Genomic DNA, 19448 nt, shown 5'->3' on the forward strand with positions numbered 1-19448 from the left:
ACCACCCACAAAACACCTGTCCAATTAGCTCCAACAAATCAAAATTGAAACTTCACTTCCGGTATCTGCTACAAAGAAAAATCCCGATATTGACTCGATCAGCTTCCGAAAATTACAAAGAATTTACCATGAAAATGGTCAACGCCTGAAATAATGATGGTATTGAACCGCGTCAACAGATGGGTAGACGCGACACGCGAGTACCCTGGTACGTTCCTATTTGAACTGCGCATTTTCGGAAAATGCAGCAGGGAAATTTATTTTCCATCTCGGATTCTTCTAGCAGAAAAGAAGAAATCTGACAAAACACTATCCTGAAAGAACGAGAAGCTTACTTAAAGTAATTACACCGCACGAAGGCGTTCGATAATTAAAAATTTAAAAAAATCTTAAAATTGTTTGGTTTTTTTTTCTTTCTTTTAAACAACCTAAACAATCTAGTCATGAATGGTTTGCAATATTCAGGCGCACTTATCAAAACACTCGCTGACAGATTCAGGAAACTTCACTTTGACTTTCAAAAAACTGAACTGAATAATTCGAACTAGCTTGATAAACAAAATGAAAAAGATTCTCGGCGGCTGCTCTGACGGTAGAAAGTTTTTCACTTTCACTTAGCAGACAACCGCTTTGTTGACTCCTATTCGTACTAACTTTTACTGAATACGGACAAACCGTTAAAAAACTTTCCAAAAACTTTTACCAAGACCGCTTAACTTCTTTTGCACATTTTATTACGAAACTGACGAACTGTGTCTTCAAGAAAAGTAAAAGGGACAGACGCCCGTAACTTGGCGTAAACAAATGTATACGCTTTTTCACCGTCGCGAACTAAAAAGAGTAGCCCCAATTCTACCTTGTGTCACGTATTTAAGGGAACACCTCTTCCACGATAGAATAATCTCCTTTCTCCGGTATTTACCAAAAATGCGCCAATTACATTTAGATTAGATAACGCTCACTGCGAATGAACGCGTCCCCACTTACGCCGAAAATAATCCGTACATCGTCGACCACCTACAACTCTTGTTGTCAGCACTACAACACGTGCGTTAATTAAATCACATCCGATAATAAGACTCCTTATTGCAAACACTAAAATAAAACGTCTTATAAAAATACTCAACTTGGCCAGTGATTTCTTACTTAATGCGTTTTATCTAAATCGAACAATTTACACAAATGATACAATTTAAACAAAAAATTGTGCAATTACAAAGAAAACCAAAAGGAGAAATAACAATGAGGCACAAATTCAAGTAAAGCGCACCAACTCTGTGTTATTCGTGAATACCTCCTGCCCCTACCGATTGACAGTTAAAAAATTAACATATATTTCTCATATACATTATTTTTCGTGTTTAAACCGAAATAACGTCCACATGACGCTGTTAACACAACAAAATATTCAACACACCTCCGTAAATACTAATCAACTGCTACTGTTGCCAAATTGTAATTTTTTGTGGATTGTCGTATGTCACGATCTCTATGACGTGGTCTCTAGGATGTGATTCAATCAAAAGTGAAATAGAATTTTTATCATTTCTCCTCGTACACTTTCGGCCTGTTACAAAGAAAAGACCATATATTGACTTAAGAATTTGGGAGACTCAGTGGCCTTGATTAACTTCCGAAATTCCAAATAATTTATTAAACAAATTTTTATCAACACCTGAAATAAATCTTGGATATGATACAATAAATCTGACATCAAGACTATACAGTTCGCACAATGGGGTTCGAATAAACACAATTAATTTACTGACAATGACAAAAATTTATTCCAAAACTGAAAACTCATAAAATGGAAATTAAAACAAAATTCCTGAAATATAGAAAACTTACAAAGGTGGTTTTTACACAGTACCCCGTACGCAGACGGGCGATAAATGACATGTTGAGTACGATTATGAACATATCGGTGGCTATGCGAGTGGTATAACTTTTAATTTTTCACATCAAAACGCATCAAAAGATCTGAACAGAAGGCCTTGCCCTGTACTAAGACTACTTCCTATACTTCAACTTGACTAACTTTTCTGTAAAACAGACAACGCGCTTTAACCGCTTTTAAACAACTTCAGTTAAGTTTCTTCTGAATCACTATAAAAATGACTAACTGCGGCTTGAATTCGGGCGGACAGCTTGAATAAATAATTATAGTGTAAAGAGATTTACACTGTGTTTCAACCGTCGCGAACCGGCTACTTTTTTTCGTTGTCGGCAGTATTTAAGAGAACCCCACTAACATCAAATAGTAATTTCCTTCTTCTGCGCGGTATTTACAAAAATGTGTCAATTACAATGAGCTGCCAAAGAACGAACGCGTTCCCACTTACGCCGACAATAATGCGCACAAAGAATTTTGACCTACCTCTGTGCATTCTCCATTCATCATCGCCGCGATTTTCGTGTAACTTGATAAGGATATACTCGTATATTGTAGAAAGCGGTAAAGATAGAAAAATGTCGTTAATTTTTATGACAATTTTTGAGTCAAGTAGGTTCCCCAATATTTAAGACTTTACACAACTCCAATAAAAATACTCGCTATAAAACGAGTTATCTGTCAAAATTGGGGTCTTTGCATTACCTCAAGAGCAAAGAAGGGTGAGCATCTCGTTGTTATAACGATTTGTTGGTTTTTCACAGTCACAGCCAACGTGCAAACATTTTCTTTTATTTCCGAAACCGAATTTCAGTTTTGAGATCAAAATTTTAAACACCCCATTCCCCTTTACGAGTAAGTAAATATTAAAAAAAGCGTTTTTTATATTGTAGTTGAGATGCGCCAATTAATTGACCATATGGCGGATAATTTTCTGGTCAATGCCAATTAATAGGAAGTTTTCGGTGATGAATTATTATTTTCGCAAAACTCGCAAAACAGTTTCTAATTGACATTGGACAAGTTGATGTATTTACGACGATTAAATATAGCATGCACATACATATGCATACCTACGTCTATCTTCATCTGTAATAGTTTACACATGATATACTGCCGCCTACAGTCATCAGCGAACTTGACATTGAACTCGATGCATTGCGATGCCCTGTATATTACAGGAAAAGCAGTTCATACCTGTTCGTTAAGTTTATATCTAAACGATAATGACTTTTCTTGTCTTTTGGATGAAACATTCTCAATTTAAGGGTTACAATTTTTCATATGTCGTAATCTTTTTCATTAATTCCAGTCACTCGTCTACATTGCGAAAGCGAGTCCTTCAAAATGGATTTGATTCTGGACATCAATTCATGGCTGTATCCCATGGAGTTGGGTAAGTGCAAAGCTTTAAAAAAATGTAGTATTGAAGGAATGTGCTTTTTGCGTATTTTAAAACTAAAATAGAAAATAATCCATGTTTCAAAGTAAAATCTAAATAAAAACTGTGTGTGATATCTGGTAAGAATGTCTTAAATATGACACCGTTACCGCTCTTAATGGCAAAATCGAAGAATTTGCAAGGTGAAAGAGGGTAAGAGGTAAGTAGACAAACAACAATTTTCCCAAAAAATTTGAGGAGCTACAATTGCAAAAAGACATCTATGTACCTACCACATATTTAGATGGCTAGGGGGAAGTTTAATGGAAAGGTTTACCTTAGGTTTAGTATTCACTCACGCATCCCTATAGGTACCCCCAATTTAAAATTATAATACGCACCGCCATTGAAGGACATAATTTCAAAGGCCATAAAATTTTTCTTACAAAAATGCCCACAAAATCAATTTGGATGGCGCGGTTATGAATTTGGGCAATGCAAAATCATTTACCCAAAATCGTCATGAAACCTTCATTTTCATGTCTACTTTATGTCAGGAAATTTTACTTTACCTGAAACCGTCACGAAAATCTAAATTTCAGGACTATTTTGACATTAGAAAGTTGATCTTTACCTGACTAGTACTGTAATATTTTTGCCTGACTCCCATTACAGTCCTAGTACATGCAAAATAACAATTAGATCGTTCATTGAATAAGTTATTCAATCAATGATTGAATAATTATAATGCAGACTATATGGATATTTTTAGATATACGTACACAAAGGATAATGGTTTTTTATTAATAACAATTATGTGGAAGTAATTATTCCTTTAGTTTTGCGCCAGTCATGAAAAGGTTTGTACAAATGACAGTGATTGTTTTAATTATTTTGAAATCTCTATGGAAACAATTAAATAAAGTGATTTTAGCATGCGTGATTAGGTATCAAAATTTTACACATATGAATAATTTAATTTGGAAAAGTTATCTACATTTTGCGGTTTCAGGTAAAATTTTATACATAGTACCTATGTCATGAAAGTGAGTTCACCTGACTTGGAAGCATTACAGAGATACCCGGCGGACGCTGCGCTTCCTCGTACTTTTCAATAAAGCTCCGCGTCATGTAAACGACCACTTTCATGACTTATTATGTAAATAACTATTACACGACAGAGGCAGTGGAGTTTTACCAGACTACTTTTCCTGCCGCTCCTGTCACTTTTCGGCTGCATCTGTCACATTGGTAACGTCTCTGACAGATTGACTTAATCAACTGTTTCTATATAAAAATTGAAATGTTATATTCAAATAGGTACAATTTCGGGTAAAATTTAATATACAACCCGTCAGTAAAATGATGAGACTATTTGACTCGGAAATTAAAGTACTAATTGTTACCTACTTTAATATTTCCTCTCCAGTAATGTGTCATTTTTCTGACTTTTATGTAAATAACTATAGTACTCGGACAATAACACAGTTTGTGTTAAAATCAATCATTAAAACGTATTATTCTGTGTCATAGCTCTATTATATATGGCACACACTCTGCCAATTCATTTACCAGAACTGGCTACAGCCAGCCACAAAGCATAATGGGGAAGCGTTTATTTCAAGGTTTCCTAAGAAAATTATGCATACAATGATACAACGGTCACAATTGTAGAAAATCTTAAATAAAACGAAAACCATAACAGATAGGTATAGGGAATGTAATAATTGATCGTGTTTTCCACATTTGAAAGTGCACAAAAATAAATCAGGTTTCATTTGAAATTTTAAGGTTTGAAGTTATTAATTTTAAAACACCATGTAGAAGGGCGATCAAAATTTAAATCATTCGCATCTAGCATCACGTCAGTATTGTTGATTTTGGAAGACTTTTTGAAATTCAAGTCAACGGAGCCATAGGTACAGGTACAGGCCGCTAAAGAAAAGCAGTAAAACGTCAAAAATTTTGGAAAAAACTTGAATAACGTGAAAATCTTTGACGCTAGGTATAGGGAAATGTAGTATCAAACAACGTAAATTTTCATGTAGATTTCGAAAATGCAATAAAATATAGGGTGTTCTATTTAAAATAGGAAAGTTGCTATTCACATCGGGTAATGATGATGAAATGATCACGACAATATTTTCCTTCGATAGATCATAAAAAACTATGTTGGTATGCAAACTTTCAGTTTTAAATTATTAATGCGATCCGTTCGTGCATACTCACTACTTATACAGTTTTCAATATATTTATCTTGTTTACGTAAAAGTCATTAAGAACATTTGAGGACCTTTTAGTACTATCTAGAGGGTTTTATAGACATGCGCGTTTAGTGTCCTTTTTCGTTAAAGATCCTTTAAGGCCCTTTATGAATTTGAAGGATCGCTCTTTCATGATACCTATTCTGAAGTCCGTAATAGTCATTGAAGGCAAAATACGACGATGCAGTATAATTTTGCACAAATGTTTTGATTTATGGTTGACGTTGTGCCGGGGTTGCTTTTACCCGGGAAGAGTACTAACCCTTCTCGGGGGTGCAAAATGTTAATTTGAAAATAAATACAAGATCCTCTTTTAGTGTACCGTATACAGGGTGTTTTTTTGGGAGCTTTAGTTAAACGTTTCTGGGAAAGTAAAATACGTAGGTTTTTGAAAATTTGTACTTAGGAGTTACTCTGAAGGCCGAATCTATGTAAAATATTTTCAAAATGGCCGCACTTCCGGAAACACCGGAAGTAGATAGTAACTTCGTTATTTTAAATGGCAACCCCTATTTTTTATTGCATTTTTGGATTCTACGTGAAATTTCAGTTCTTTTGATACCCATATGTCATATCTGCCATTTATGGTTTTTAAGTTATTTTGACTTTAAGAAAAAAAATGGCGGATGCTGATGGTACCTTGATAATTGATTACTTGAAAAAGGTTATAGTCATGACAACCCATTTTTATCAGTGCATAGAGAATGAATAGGGCTTTCTTTTAGTGTACTTAAAAAAAAGTTAAGTTGCGTACAACCACACCTATGGAGATCCAAATTTAAGAAACTTCAAAGTCTATAAACTCAGTTTTGTTAAATGGAATGACCATGTTCTTAATATTGTATGAGATAGAGAATCGAAATTGGCATATTTTGATATTACATGTTCCTATAGCTATCTTTAACAGTTTCTGATTTATTCCCATTTCATTGAATTGATCTCGCAATTGATGCCATTTTTTTTCGCATTTTCTTTTTAGTAGTTGGCCATGATTTTATAACAATCGAATTTTAAACAAATCAAGGAATGGATTCTTTAATACCACTGATTCTAGTTCTAGTCTAAATTATTCATTAATAAATAACTCATTTATTAAGGATATAGGACAGAAAATTTTTGAAAAATCTAAACAGAGTCGTTCAACTGAATTTCTTAAACAACGTATAAGTCTACAAATTAAGAGAGGTAATGCGATATCTGTTCTAGCAACAATTCCATACCAAAAATGTTTCAACGAAGTTTTTTATATTTTGCATTGAATTTATTTTGTTAATCTTGCATTTGCAATTCAATTCATTTTCTTAAATATTCTCTTGTATCACTTGTGCTTCAACGGTTTGTAGTGCATTAGGGGTACAAAATTTCCAAAATTCATACAATTTCGTTCCGGTTTTCGAATGAATGTACGGAAAGCACGCGCCGCGATTCTGCCCATTTCACCATAAATAACAATTAAATTCCAAAATAGGTGAAACCACTGCGAGTCATTTTTCGATTTTTGAAAAACTTATGTTAACCTATAATAACAGTGGGTGATGGATTAGTGTCACTAGATTGGTTTAAAATTCAATTGTTATAGAATCATGGCCGACTACTAAAAAGAAAAACCTAAAAAAATAGTGTCAATTCAATAAAATGGGAATAAGTCAGAAACTGTTAAAGATAGCTATAGGAACATGTATTGTCAAAATATGCCCATTTCGATTCTCTATCTCATGGAATAGTAAGAACATGGTCATTCCATTAAAAAAAACTGAGTTTTTAGTCTTTGAAGTTTCATAAATTTGGATATCCATAGGGGCGGTCATACGCAACTTAACTTTTTTTTAAGTGCACTAAAAGAAAGCCCTATTCATTCTCTATGCACTGATAAAAATAGGTTGCCATGACTACAACCGTTTGCAAGTAATCAATGATCAAGGTACCATCTGCATCCGCCATTTCTTTTCTTAAAGTCAAAATAACTTAAAAACCATAAATGGTAGATATCGACATATGGGTATCAATAAAAGTGAAATTTCACGTAGAATCCAAAAATGCAATAAAAAATAGGGGTTGTCATTTAAAATAACGAAGTTACTATCTACTTCCGGTGTTTCCGGAAGTGCGACCATTTTGACAATATTTTACATTGATTCGGCTTTCAGAGTAACTCCTAAGTACAATTTTTCAAAAACCTACCTATTTTACTTTCCCAGAAACTTTTAACTAAAGCTCCCAAAAAAACACCCTGTATAGTGGTATTTGTAATAAAAATGGTTACTCAACACAGTGCGTACGTTTTTTGCGGGCTATATAGAAAAATACAGTTGATGATTTCTCCGAAACGAAATGGTGTATTAAAAATCCCTCAATGCTACCTTGTAAAGTTGAAAAAGTGGAAATGAAAAAGTGTTTTCATTTTTCTGTATCTGCTCAAATGATCTCAGAAAAAATAAAAACAAAATCGACAGATTTCGGTTTTTCTGGCATACCTTCGGAAGTAATCGGAATTTTCTGGTTTTCCTTACAACAATATAATTACTGTATCAGCACATGCGGAAATTTAATAAAAAAATTACTTATTTACGTGACGAGTTAAGTAAATATACCGAAAATCTCCGAAGGTTTCCTAACAAGATAAAAACAAGCTACTTTGGGACGATATTAGTGCCATTTGTAGTTTTCCTTCTGACTTTAAAATGGCAATTAGAATTCCCTACCACTCTGGCAGCGCGCTCTTAAGAAATTTTTTAGAAGTCATTATGCGTATTTAAGAGTTGCCTATACTTTTGAAGGCTCTATGAACTTCTAGCGTTTTCTAAATGCGTTAGTTCTAGAGCTGAGCCTTTACGATGTTTCGTGAGTCCCTAAGCGACCTTTTAAGACCCGCCAATAATTTCATAGGATCTCCAAGTTTTTAATGGTTTTTAAGCGATTTTTTGGAATCTTTAAGAACCGTTGGGATTATTGAAAAATATTAGGTTTTGACGTGTCTCCAAGTGTTTCCAATAGCTTTCGTGAGCTTTTTAAAAACTAATCATTTTTTAGAGTTTCTGTAGTTTTTAACACATTTTCCAACGTTCTTTGTCCTCTGTCTGTTCCTCCCTCCGTGGCCATGTTTTCAATACATTTTCGTAATAGCTCTGGCATCAGATCCAAGAAAAATTTGACGATTAATGGAAGCATTGCCAACTTTTTTATTTATGAAGATATTTAAGTTTTTAACCATAGACGCTTCTAGTAGACACACATATCGTATATACTATAAATCAAATGTAGTGCGCACGCGGATAGCATTAAGTATGTAAAAAAATTGAATGCTCGAAAGGACTAAAACATACATTTTTTCTATATAAAACAAATGACCCAAAGGTCTAGTCTAGGTAATGCCGTCTAACTTTTATTCTTCTATATGTTACGGTTCGTGAAAAAATAAATTTTGGGACGTAGCTCCGAAATGTATATTTTCAATTCTGCCCTCTATTGGTGTATGTATTTGGAAACAGTTTGGTATTTATCTGCTGTGGCTATATCCATAATTATATCAATCAAAGACCAAATAGTAAGTAGCAAACTTTAATTATGAAAATGAATTGCCTTTGTACTTCTGTTTGACTGTATTCTTTCACTTGATTTGATTATACATATTCTGTTATCTCGACTGTAATGAAATGTAAAGAGACCATTTGGGGAGAGCTCTGCGGGAATTTCTTCGATTTTCCGCCTAGCCAGTGCGGTCTTGCTTGTTTTTGTTTAACATAGACTAGATCTCTACAATCTGTCATTTTTCAAAAACCAACCAATGAGAAAACATACACTAGGAATTTATTTTATTTAAAAGCTGCAAATACTGAATGAATAAAATGCAGTGCGATCTTTGACGAAGAATTTAAGGTCAATTCGGACGTAAGGGACGCCGCGCGGCACGTTGCAGCGTGTTATTCTGAAGGCGAATTCCATCTATTGTATGAGCGTTTACAATTAGCAATTAGCAACAATTAGTTCCTTTATTTGAGACTGGCTTTTTTCTACAGTTGTCAACAAGTTTTATTGCGCATGTATGCATTACTGCGACAGCAGCAAATGCTGCTTAGTGCTTTTAAATTCTCACATAGGCTGACACAGCAACGCGGCCATAGCGACCCTGCATACAATGCTCTTCAGAGTCCCTTCTCACGAGACGATTTTGAAGCGCTACAGAATGGTGCCGCTGGTAATGAAACATTGCTTCATATGGACGCGACTTGTACACAAACGCGCGCTGCTGGTTGCGCGACCCCTTCACACCGCGCGATTCGCAGCGCTACTTGTGGCGGGAAGCGATTTTTAGAAGCGCAGTGCTTCAAAAACGTCTCGTAAGAAAGGGCGCTTAGACTTTGACGCATCGCGCTGCTACTGTGAGAATTACGCCATTTAAAAACAAGCAAACTTCTGGAAGCGGCAAATGCAACGCTGAAACGCGGCACGTCACTACGCGCCGCCTAAGTTAGAATTAGCCTTTAAACTTGTGTGTTTTTTTTTCTTTGTTGTGCATTTTCTCTTAAGAAGTGATAATGTTTTATTAATTTTTCTTTGAGAAATAGTTTGCTAAAATATTGTAACGGAAACGCTCCAGACGTGACGTCGCTTTTGGCGCTCTGGAATTTTCTAGGCGCGCGATAGTGGGAATGTTTGCGACGTATCTGGTAATTACGCGAGTGTTCTGGACTTACATTGCTTGCGTGTATAAATGGTTGCGGACCGAACATCGCAGGCAGTTTACTACCGAACGAGATCGAGTACGGATGAAACATCGAGCGCGGAAATATAAATTGCGAAGTGTGTGATATAAATAGTCGATATAAATTGTACAGTTTTTATAGTGTTTTAGTTTTGTTTAATAAATATTGATATAAATCGAACCCGAATTTATAAATCACGTTACAATATATATCTCTCCTACATTTGAAATTGCTCACATGCATCCATTTTAACTACTGAAAACCCAGTTTTCTGATTTTTCAAATAGAAGAAGTTGGTTGTTATGACGAAAAAAAAACATTGGGATGTTTTTGTGACACTTTGAATATCTACTGAATGGGTAAACTGGAAGTAGTGGAATCAAAGTTAATTCAAATTTACCGATTTTCTATGGAACCTTATATTATTAAGGGGCGTGCACTATTGCCTTGTGTGGGTGCTCATAAATGAATGTTGCGTAATATTGCTGAAAATGCATTTCTGTGTACCGTTTAACCTTTAGTGTTTTAACAAATAGCTGACCGCGGTTGTGTAATAGCGGAGATAAAGACGTAATCTTGTTTATTATACCTTTTCTTTTTCGCTTGTGAATGGTTTCGACATCGCCCTATTAACGTTGACGATAGAAAATGTGATCGATCGTTGGGCAAGGTCACGCTTTATTTTATAAACAGTTTTATGAATTGTTATGTTTACAAAGTAAAATGGACACCGATAACGCCCAGTTTGGGTTAAGATAATGCAATTGCAGTGGTAATGTAGATCATGGGGGCATCTGGACAACGTAGCTAGGTCATTGATGAGAATTGAAAGATTGCGTTTAATGAAACTCGGCAGGTGTTGTGACGGTTTCATTTATTTGCGTAATTATGTATCTGCGAATAGTAAATTAAGCGGATTTTTAAGCGAGTAGGTATGTATAGAAATGTAGGAGCTAAATTTAAAATAATATTGATCAGTTCTATTACGATGTAGAATTTCCCTTCGTGCGCTGTGCCAAGTTCATTGTCAAGGCTGGGTCGTACGAACCGCATGCGCCGGTGCATTGCGGTCTCTGCGCGCCTAGCAGGGGCCCCTGACTGTTGCGTAACTTTCCTCAGTCCTCAACCACAACATCTCTACGTCTTGAGCACCAGGAAGTACCAAATTTCAGTTTTGTAACCCTTCCAAGGTGCGACGTGTACTACTGAAGTGCGCCTCGGCTACGTCATCCGATTCCATATGTCCGCAACGGGAAAAAATTCATAATCTACATACAGACAGCAGATGTAAACAAACATGAGTCAACGTAGACGATGATATCCATCGGGAACACCTGGAATCTGAACGTACGTACTTTCAAGGTGACCCCCAATTGCTTTTTTTTAAACGCCCTCAAGGCCGCACCAGTAATCCGTATACGTAGTTCGCGCTTGGCAACAAAACTTGCACTTCCCAGGCTTGATTTACGTTCGTAAATATTTTCGTGGTGCAATTTGAAAATATGCAATCTTACTTGTGATTACCGAACGTTGAAAAGTTTCGATTTGTGCGAGTGTAAGTAGGAGACCTTGATCTTGACTTGTGATTCTTCGACATCCGAGCGTTGCTGATTTAAAATATGGCGACATTTAATTTCCATTATTGGTAATTATTATTAAGGCACGCTTAAAATTAGGGCAAGGGCTTAAAAACTAAAATTCTGTCCTTTTTTTCAGCATAGAAACTACGTTCGTTTCGAATTCAAATATGTCACACTTTTGTATAATGTCTCCTTAAACATAAACAAATCAATAATCGTAGGGGCGTATCCAACCTGGTATTACGTCGTTTGTTTACGTCAACGTAGGTATCATTTTCCTGTAATTTTTTACTTGCGCTGTTGTAAGCGAGGTAGGCGCTTTTGTACCTAGCAATTCGTCGATCTTATTTGACCGACTCCGTTCGGCTTTCTATTTTATTTGTTTTGACACATTTCGTAGTAGTTAGTGGATGGTGGTTCCTTTGTGCGAAAAATGTAAATAAAGTGCGCGTTAGGAAATTCGTTTCGGTGGGCGGGTCTCGTTGTTTATCGTTGTCGTAGGCCGTGATGATGTAGTGGAAAGAGGCGAAGTATTGATCTACATCAGCTGACCGCGAAAACAGCAAGCGCAAGGGCGCGCCCGTCAGCACGTACACAAGGACCAGCAAGGGCAGGGACAGGGCCGGCTTTTTACTTCTTTACCAGCATGAATGAAGCAGAGCGTGTTTGTGTTGTGCTCGCGGGTGTCTGATGTGCAAGTGCCACGATAATCCATCGTAAACTGGCAGGTAATCGAATTTTCGTTATCGGGGTAGATAGTTTTTCGCCTTCGTCTAAATTATAATTACGCGTGATGTTGTAACGTTAACATTGAGAAATTTAGCGAAACAAGGTGACGATAATTCTTATGGGAGGAAAGTCAAGGTTAATTATTATATCTTACATAATTCCCAGATTGTTAAAATGGAAACCATTGGTATCTTTTATGGCGTGAGGTAACCAAAGCATTGAATTTGTTTTATTTGACCCCGTTGAGTTGAGGGAGATATGAGGGGTGATCCCAATTTCAAGTATAGGTATGGCCATTATTGTGTAATGTAATTTTGTACCAATGGAAAATGCGCTTGATTTAATGCCAAACGGAATACTTAATTTGGTTTGAGTAGAAACCGGAATTTTCATTCGGTCGATGCAATCGTTATCGTTGAGCGGAAATTGCCATAGTGCACTTTTTATAGAAGGTAATGGAAGTAAAATCCTGCCATTACTAATCAATTAATTTAAAGGTGCCCTTGTCGAAGAGATTTTTAAATAAATGAGATTAAGTAATGTTGGAAAAATCATAAGCAGTAATTTTTCTCTCAATGTTATTGCATATAGATAGTAGTCATAGTTTTTTTGGGTGCTTTACTGTTCAGCTAAACGGGCCATATTCTAGAATCCATTTCTGCGCTGTGTGTAAAGTCAAAACGGTCAACAAAAAGTGCCCCATTTTCAAGCATTTAGATGCGCGCGTCTTTTAATTTGTGCGTATCAAAATATCCTGGGCACACGATTCTTTAATAAATTGAAAAAAATCATTGAACCTCCCATCATCCATGATAGTGTCTGTAGATAGTAAACAATGATGACGAACGTAACGTTCAATTTGAAAGGTATTATAATAGCTCTCCGCAAAAATTAAAAGTTGCGCTCTTCTAAATGCCTGAAAAATACAACACTTTTTGTTGTTTTCAGAACCTTAAATAGATAGTGAAATGATAGGTACATCCCGAGGTACATCCCTTCCCTATTTTTAAAGTAAGGTCGACTTAAATCGTTAAATCTACGTATGCGTGTAATATATTGACTTTCGTTCTACCAAATCCTATAATTGTGCGGATATCGATGTTTACTAAATTTCGGTGGTATATATACAGTGTGTCCCAAGTAGAACGAATCATAAGGAAACGGAAACGGAAACGGCAATGTGTTTTTTCGCAAGGATCCACGAGGCCTTTGAAATTAGCGTTCAACGTACTACACCAATATCTTTCTAGCATCAGGCAAGCGCAATCAAATACATATCTATCAAAGGTCTCGTGGATCCTTCCGGAAACACATTGCAGTTTCCCCTATAATGCGTTCTACACCCTGTATATGATAGTGGAAAGGCATTGCATTTTTCATAAGTGAAGGTTGCCTGAAGAACATCAATCTTAATTGCCGAAAGGTCTTGGTGCTAAAAGTTCTTTGCGCCGAAACCAATTCTGGATGCCTGGGTGCCTGCAAGCACAAATTTAATTTAATTGGGTTAAACTTTTCCACCTTGAGTGCTAATGAAAATTCTGTGTAGAAAATTTGGGTCCGATTACAAATGATAAAAAAACTGAATGAAAACCAATGTTCAAAATGAAATACATACCCTGACACTCGTCCTGTCATTATAAAAGACATGACAAAAAGTATACCTAATATAGCCGAGAATATAGCATTTTGTTGATGAAAATTGATGTTTTCGAACCGGCGGTTTTTTTAATGATGAAAACTAATTGTTTACTAATTATTAAATTAAATTTAATTCATCGAAATTTCAAGTTATTCATTTTGGTAGTATTCTTATTTTAATCCCTACTTACATCTGTCGAAAAGAGAGTGAAAAATATCTAAGTAAAAAGTCCATTGGTGGTTTTCATTTATTTTTAATATCTTGATGAGCCTCGAATTTTTAGATTATCTAAACGGAATTTTAATTAGCAAACTAAACTACAAAACTTTGCCTTCTTGTATCCTTTAATAAACCCCTAAAGCAGATCTACAAAAACCGGCAGAGCCCCTCGGTTTGGCCCATTTTCAATAGGCTTGTTATATGTGGTATATACATATGTCAACTGTGCCAAGTTTGAACCGAATAGATCCAAGCGTTTGCCAGAGACGGGGTCATTGGATCTGACCCATTTTCAATTGGCTTGTTACATGTGGCATATAGTATAGGCCAACTGTGCCAAGTTTGAACCGGATAGGTTCAAGCGTTTGGCAGAGACAGAGAGGCGTGACCCTACGAGGTCATTGGTATTGACCAATTTTCAATAGGTTTTTTACATATAGGTGAACTGTGCAAAATTTAAACCAAATCGGTCCAAGTGTTTGGCAGTTATCGTGTTCACGGACAGACGGGCACCATCGACTCCCCTATAAAGCTTGCATCGCTTTGCTCTGTCACTTAATAAACTGACAACGAAATATCGAAGGACTCGCCCGATAACTCATTTTACATGAACGTTTACGTTAACCCTTGCAACTTAGATCTATTGAACCCAATTTCTTCCTTGGACCAAGAAGAATCCATACACCAAGTGTCAATATTCTGAGAGCTTTCCTTCGAAAGAGCGTGCGCGCAGAAGGATGGACGGACATTGGTCTTCAGAATTTAAATTGCATAGGGTTCTTACTCAGACCAAAAAACCTATATAGGTACCAAGACCCTCACCTTTCATTTGAGAAATCGTGCACACAGACTGAACTAAACTAAAGTTACCCATACAATAAAAAGGTTCCAATATTTGGGTGGTCCAGAAAAATCGTAAATGGTAGATCAAACATTGTAACGAGTATTCGGTTTAGCTCTTTTTTTTTTTTTTTTAACGTAATTTTTCGAATTTATCTTTTGGTAAGCATAGTAAGATTTATATGTGTCGCTTTAGAGCGAACAGAAACAAAAGTATGTCTGGAAATAAAAAGCGATAACAACGAGTGTATTTTCAATAAAAAGTGTCTGGGTTTATCTTTCTAGATAAACGACGAGACGGACTGGGTACGCGGGATTTTTAGACAGCAAATGAAACAAGTACGTACTACTTTAGTGCGAAAAAAGTGTTTATTCCGCGTATTTGCGAAAAATTTAGTGGTTAAAATCCAAAAGTCGCCAGAGAGACGAGTTAAATTCGATAATTGACGTTTTAATAGGTAGTCTCTTTTGAACAGTAAGAATAGGATCACTTTAACGGCAAATGTAGATAAAGTGAAACAAATCATTGTGCATTCTAATGACATTTGTCATTCTTATCAAAATGGGACGCGGGGCAAGATATAAAATGAGGTTCAAAACAGAAAACAATATTGTTTCCATGGAAAGGACGGGAGAACCTAAGTTTGCTATTTTTGGCGTCTAAATTAAATTCAAAATTTTATAATGGCTAATATGACTTCTGCTATAAAATAAAGTTTTGTAGTATACACGACGATAAAGGACAACTAACCAAAAATATAGAATGCTACCTTCTTGAAAAGGGTGTAACAAGAACAATAACATATTGCTCTACTATAGTTGTAATTAAAAAATTAATAAACGTGATCTTTAAGCACTTTTTAACAAGATTGGAATTTGTTAAGAAATAATATAATCATAATTCAACATATATCCTACTATGCTTTCTTTGAACCTTTGTCATGCATATTGCGGTATAAATTATGGTCTTGGTAATCATTTTAAACAAGTCACCACGCAAAATCGTTATTTTACCACTAACTTTGTCCAGGGAAGATAATTTTACTTTCAAGAATTTATTTGTTACTTTACTACGGAAATCCTGTTTCAGCAATGATACGCACCATGCGGTAGAAAAACGACAGCGCCCCCTCTATTTTCGAATGTACAATGTGCCCATGGAATGAAAATTTTTTCCAAAAAAGATCCAATACCGTTTTCGTTGTTTTTCTTTTGTATTAATAAAACATATGTATTATGAATAAATGTTAGTATATATGTACTTAGGTAATTTAATAAAACTCGAAAAAAATAAAACAATTTGACATAAGATGTCAATTCCTTGGGATTTACCTAAATCCTCTAAATTGAATGGAATTCGAGTTGTTTACTTTTTGAGGAAAAAAAAAGGTTTGCAAATATATATCTACGCTGTTCGAGAATAACTGTCTGAAACTGCTATTAATAAAGTATTATTTTATTTACTCATTTTTATTGCTTTTCAGACAATTTCATAAATATTGTTTCCTCTTCATTTTTATGAAACAAATTTCATTAAGTTTATCTTCATTCTTTAATGTTTTATTTCACTCTGTAAATTGTGTATCTCCTTTGCCATAATTGATGCCTTGGTTTCTATTTATACTTCATTCTTACATCTCGTCTTCCAGATCGATATTCTAAAATACTTTTTCTGGTTCACATTATTTCGATTGTATAACTCATTCTATACGAACCGACCTGTTCTATATATTTTCCATCCGTTTAAAATCCACATTTTTATGTAAAGCACTTTTTTTTAATCAACAGTTGTAATGACTTGTAGGTGCTTTACATAAAGATTATTCCCTAATTTAAAATTAAAAATAAGATTTTTGCCCAAATGAATTCTTGTTTTTCTTAAAAGCAGACTACCGTGTAGTAGTTAAAAGTGCTCAATCTTGATGTAGTTTAAAATTGCTGTTTTCATGAGCCACTCAGGATTTTAATGTACACAGTTTAGGTAATGAAACCGATTTTAGGTTCGAATAAAACCTCAAAATGTGTTTCATCGACATCTTTCCGGTTTTAAACCAAAGTTTTCTGGTACACAAGGCCTTATAACCAAAATAGTTGGGCCCGTCGCGTCGTTCCTTACGCGATGGCCAAGGCTATAGCACAAAAAAAGGAAAAGGTCAACGTGTTTCATTCCTCCGACACCCCGCTGGATACCGGAGGCGGACTCCTGATCCTCTTCAGTCAGAGAACAGGAATGTAAGGATGGGTAAAGTTATGGATGAGAACGGAAGGAACTGAGTTAGGGTGCTGAGAGGGAAGAGTACCTACTGCTCCAGCATTCACCTCGTAGATTTCAACATAATGCTAGTATTATGCGAAGCTACGTACGTCTCAGGAAAACCCTCTGAAAAAACCCCAGACAGAGCAGTCGGCAACGCAAGTACTGCGCCACCCGGCTTCGGTAAAACGGTATAGCTACCTACTTCAATAGCGTTTAGCACAGGCTTTAATAAAAGGGGATTTCACGGACACACAGTGAGTCGTATTAATTGTTTATGTATACTTTTAGGCATACAGGGCGTTTCATAAAAGTCGTGGGAGATCGACATGGTCTTTTATGTGGAACAGCCTATATATTTTTGTATTTCGTATTCTGGTGTATATCTTGCCAATGTTACCAATCTTCCGTTTTCCGGGTATTAACTATTTTGTCTAAAAAGGGACGTTTTTAGAGTCCTCAAAAATTCTCTTATCTTCAAAGGTATCAAGCTATCAATGCATTTGTTTGTTTTTGTATTTAAAATAGGAGATATCTCGTCTAGAGGATCATACAAAGCTAAAAAATACAGGGTGTTCAATTTAAAAAATATGCTCAACATGACATAACTTGAAATGACGTCATTCGAAAAATATCCGTGTACGTCAAAACATGCATAATGTAATATCAAACAACATTGAACATGCGTTGATCCAAATTTTTGACACTGCAAAACCAAAAAATATCAGTATGCACTGAATCCTTGGACCAAGCCCTTTCAAATGAGCCCTATATCATCGCCCAAATCGGTTCAGTGGTGTAGAGGTAGTACGTGTGACGGACGGATGGGCGGATGACAAAGTGCAGCCAATAGCGATTTTTCACTTTTTCCGATTGGTCTCGCAATTTGTAAAACTATCTCCAACCCCCAATCTCAAGGGGGGGGGGGGGTTACACCCTTTTCTTAAAAGGTGTTTAAAATTCTTTGATATAATACTTATAGAGCGTATTCCCAGCAAAGTTTATGAAATTGTAACTATTTTGTTTTTCGATCAAGTTTAGATTGCTTACTTTAAAGACTCCCAGATACATCAAGTTTTGCTAAGATAGTGTCGTGATCATACTGGATATAGGGTATAAGGAACGAAAGTGGATGTGTTTCTGTGAAATATGATATGCTTTTATATTATTGCGAGATTTATTGTTGACTATATAAGCAAATTAAATTGTGTTTAGTCTTAGTCTTAACATTGATCTCGAAGTGATAAATAGCAAAATCCACGCTCGTGTTATAAATATGACTGCAAATGACCGATATCAATTCGTACTGCTATAATCAATCTCCACAAGGACTTTTTTATATTTTAGTTTTAGTTCCTCTGAACATTCATAATTAATTTTATATAAAAAATCACATAATTAAATTTACGTTTCAATAATTCGTTTCACCGTTTAGGGCACATTTTCATGGAGTAGGAATTTATAGTTGTTTTTTGCCAGGAAAGGATTGTAGCAGAGAACAAAATTATTTTGGGGATGTTGTGAGTGCAGTTCTCAAAAGAACATTTTTAAGCCTCTGTTTATGTATTTGCAAATACTGCCTAATTTTCTTTTACATGTTTTTTATTGTCTTCACTAATTTCGAGATTAATTCCGGTGACTGGTACACCAACATTCCATCGTGGTTTTCCTCTTCGGCACAATCTTGGTAAACTTGTACCCCTTTGGTTTTTAATGAAATTGTGGATAAAATCAAAATACAGTTCGGTCGAGGTACAAAAAATGTGTCAAATATTCATGTCACATTAGGATCTATCCGATCGCATATTGAAACTTTCAGTACCGGTTCCGGTTTCACCGGAAAAAATATGCAACTTTTGTTTTTCAAATTTAATGCTTATGATTTTTAAGGGCAATCAATTTGCTGTACGACAACATAAAATAAGTATGCATATAGTTGATATACAAA

The 19448-nt window shown here is 35.5% G+C and overlaps 1 protein-coding gene across 1 annotated transcript in view; it reads left to right on the forward strand.

The window, feature by feature from the left end:
* LOC116177532 (DNA-directed RNA polymerases I, II, and III subunit RPABC3) overlaps positions 1-19448 on the forward strand; it is a 92962-nt gene that overhangs the window by 48783 nt on the left and 24731 nt on the right. Inside the window, exon 2 of the mRNA XM_031496550.1 lies at positions 3204-3287. Coding sequence (XP_031352410.1) covers positions 3204-3287 — 84 coding nt within the window. The remainder of the gene's footprint in view (positions 1-3203; positions 3288-19448) is intronic.

This window comes from Photinus pyralis, unplaced genomic scaffold (assembly GCF_008802855.1).
Source record: "Photinus pyralis isolate 1611_PpyrPB1 unplaced genomic scaffold, Ppyr1.3 Ppyr1.4_LG1, whole genome shotgun sequence".
NCBI lineage: Eukaryota > Metazoa > Arthropoda > Insecta > Coleoptera > Lampyridae > Photinus > Photinus pyralis.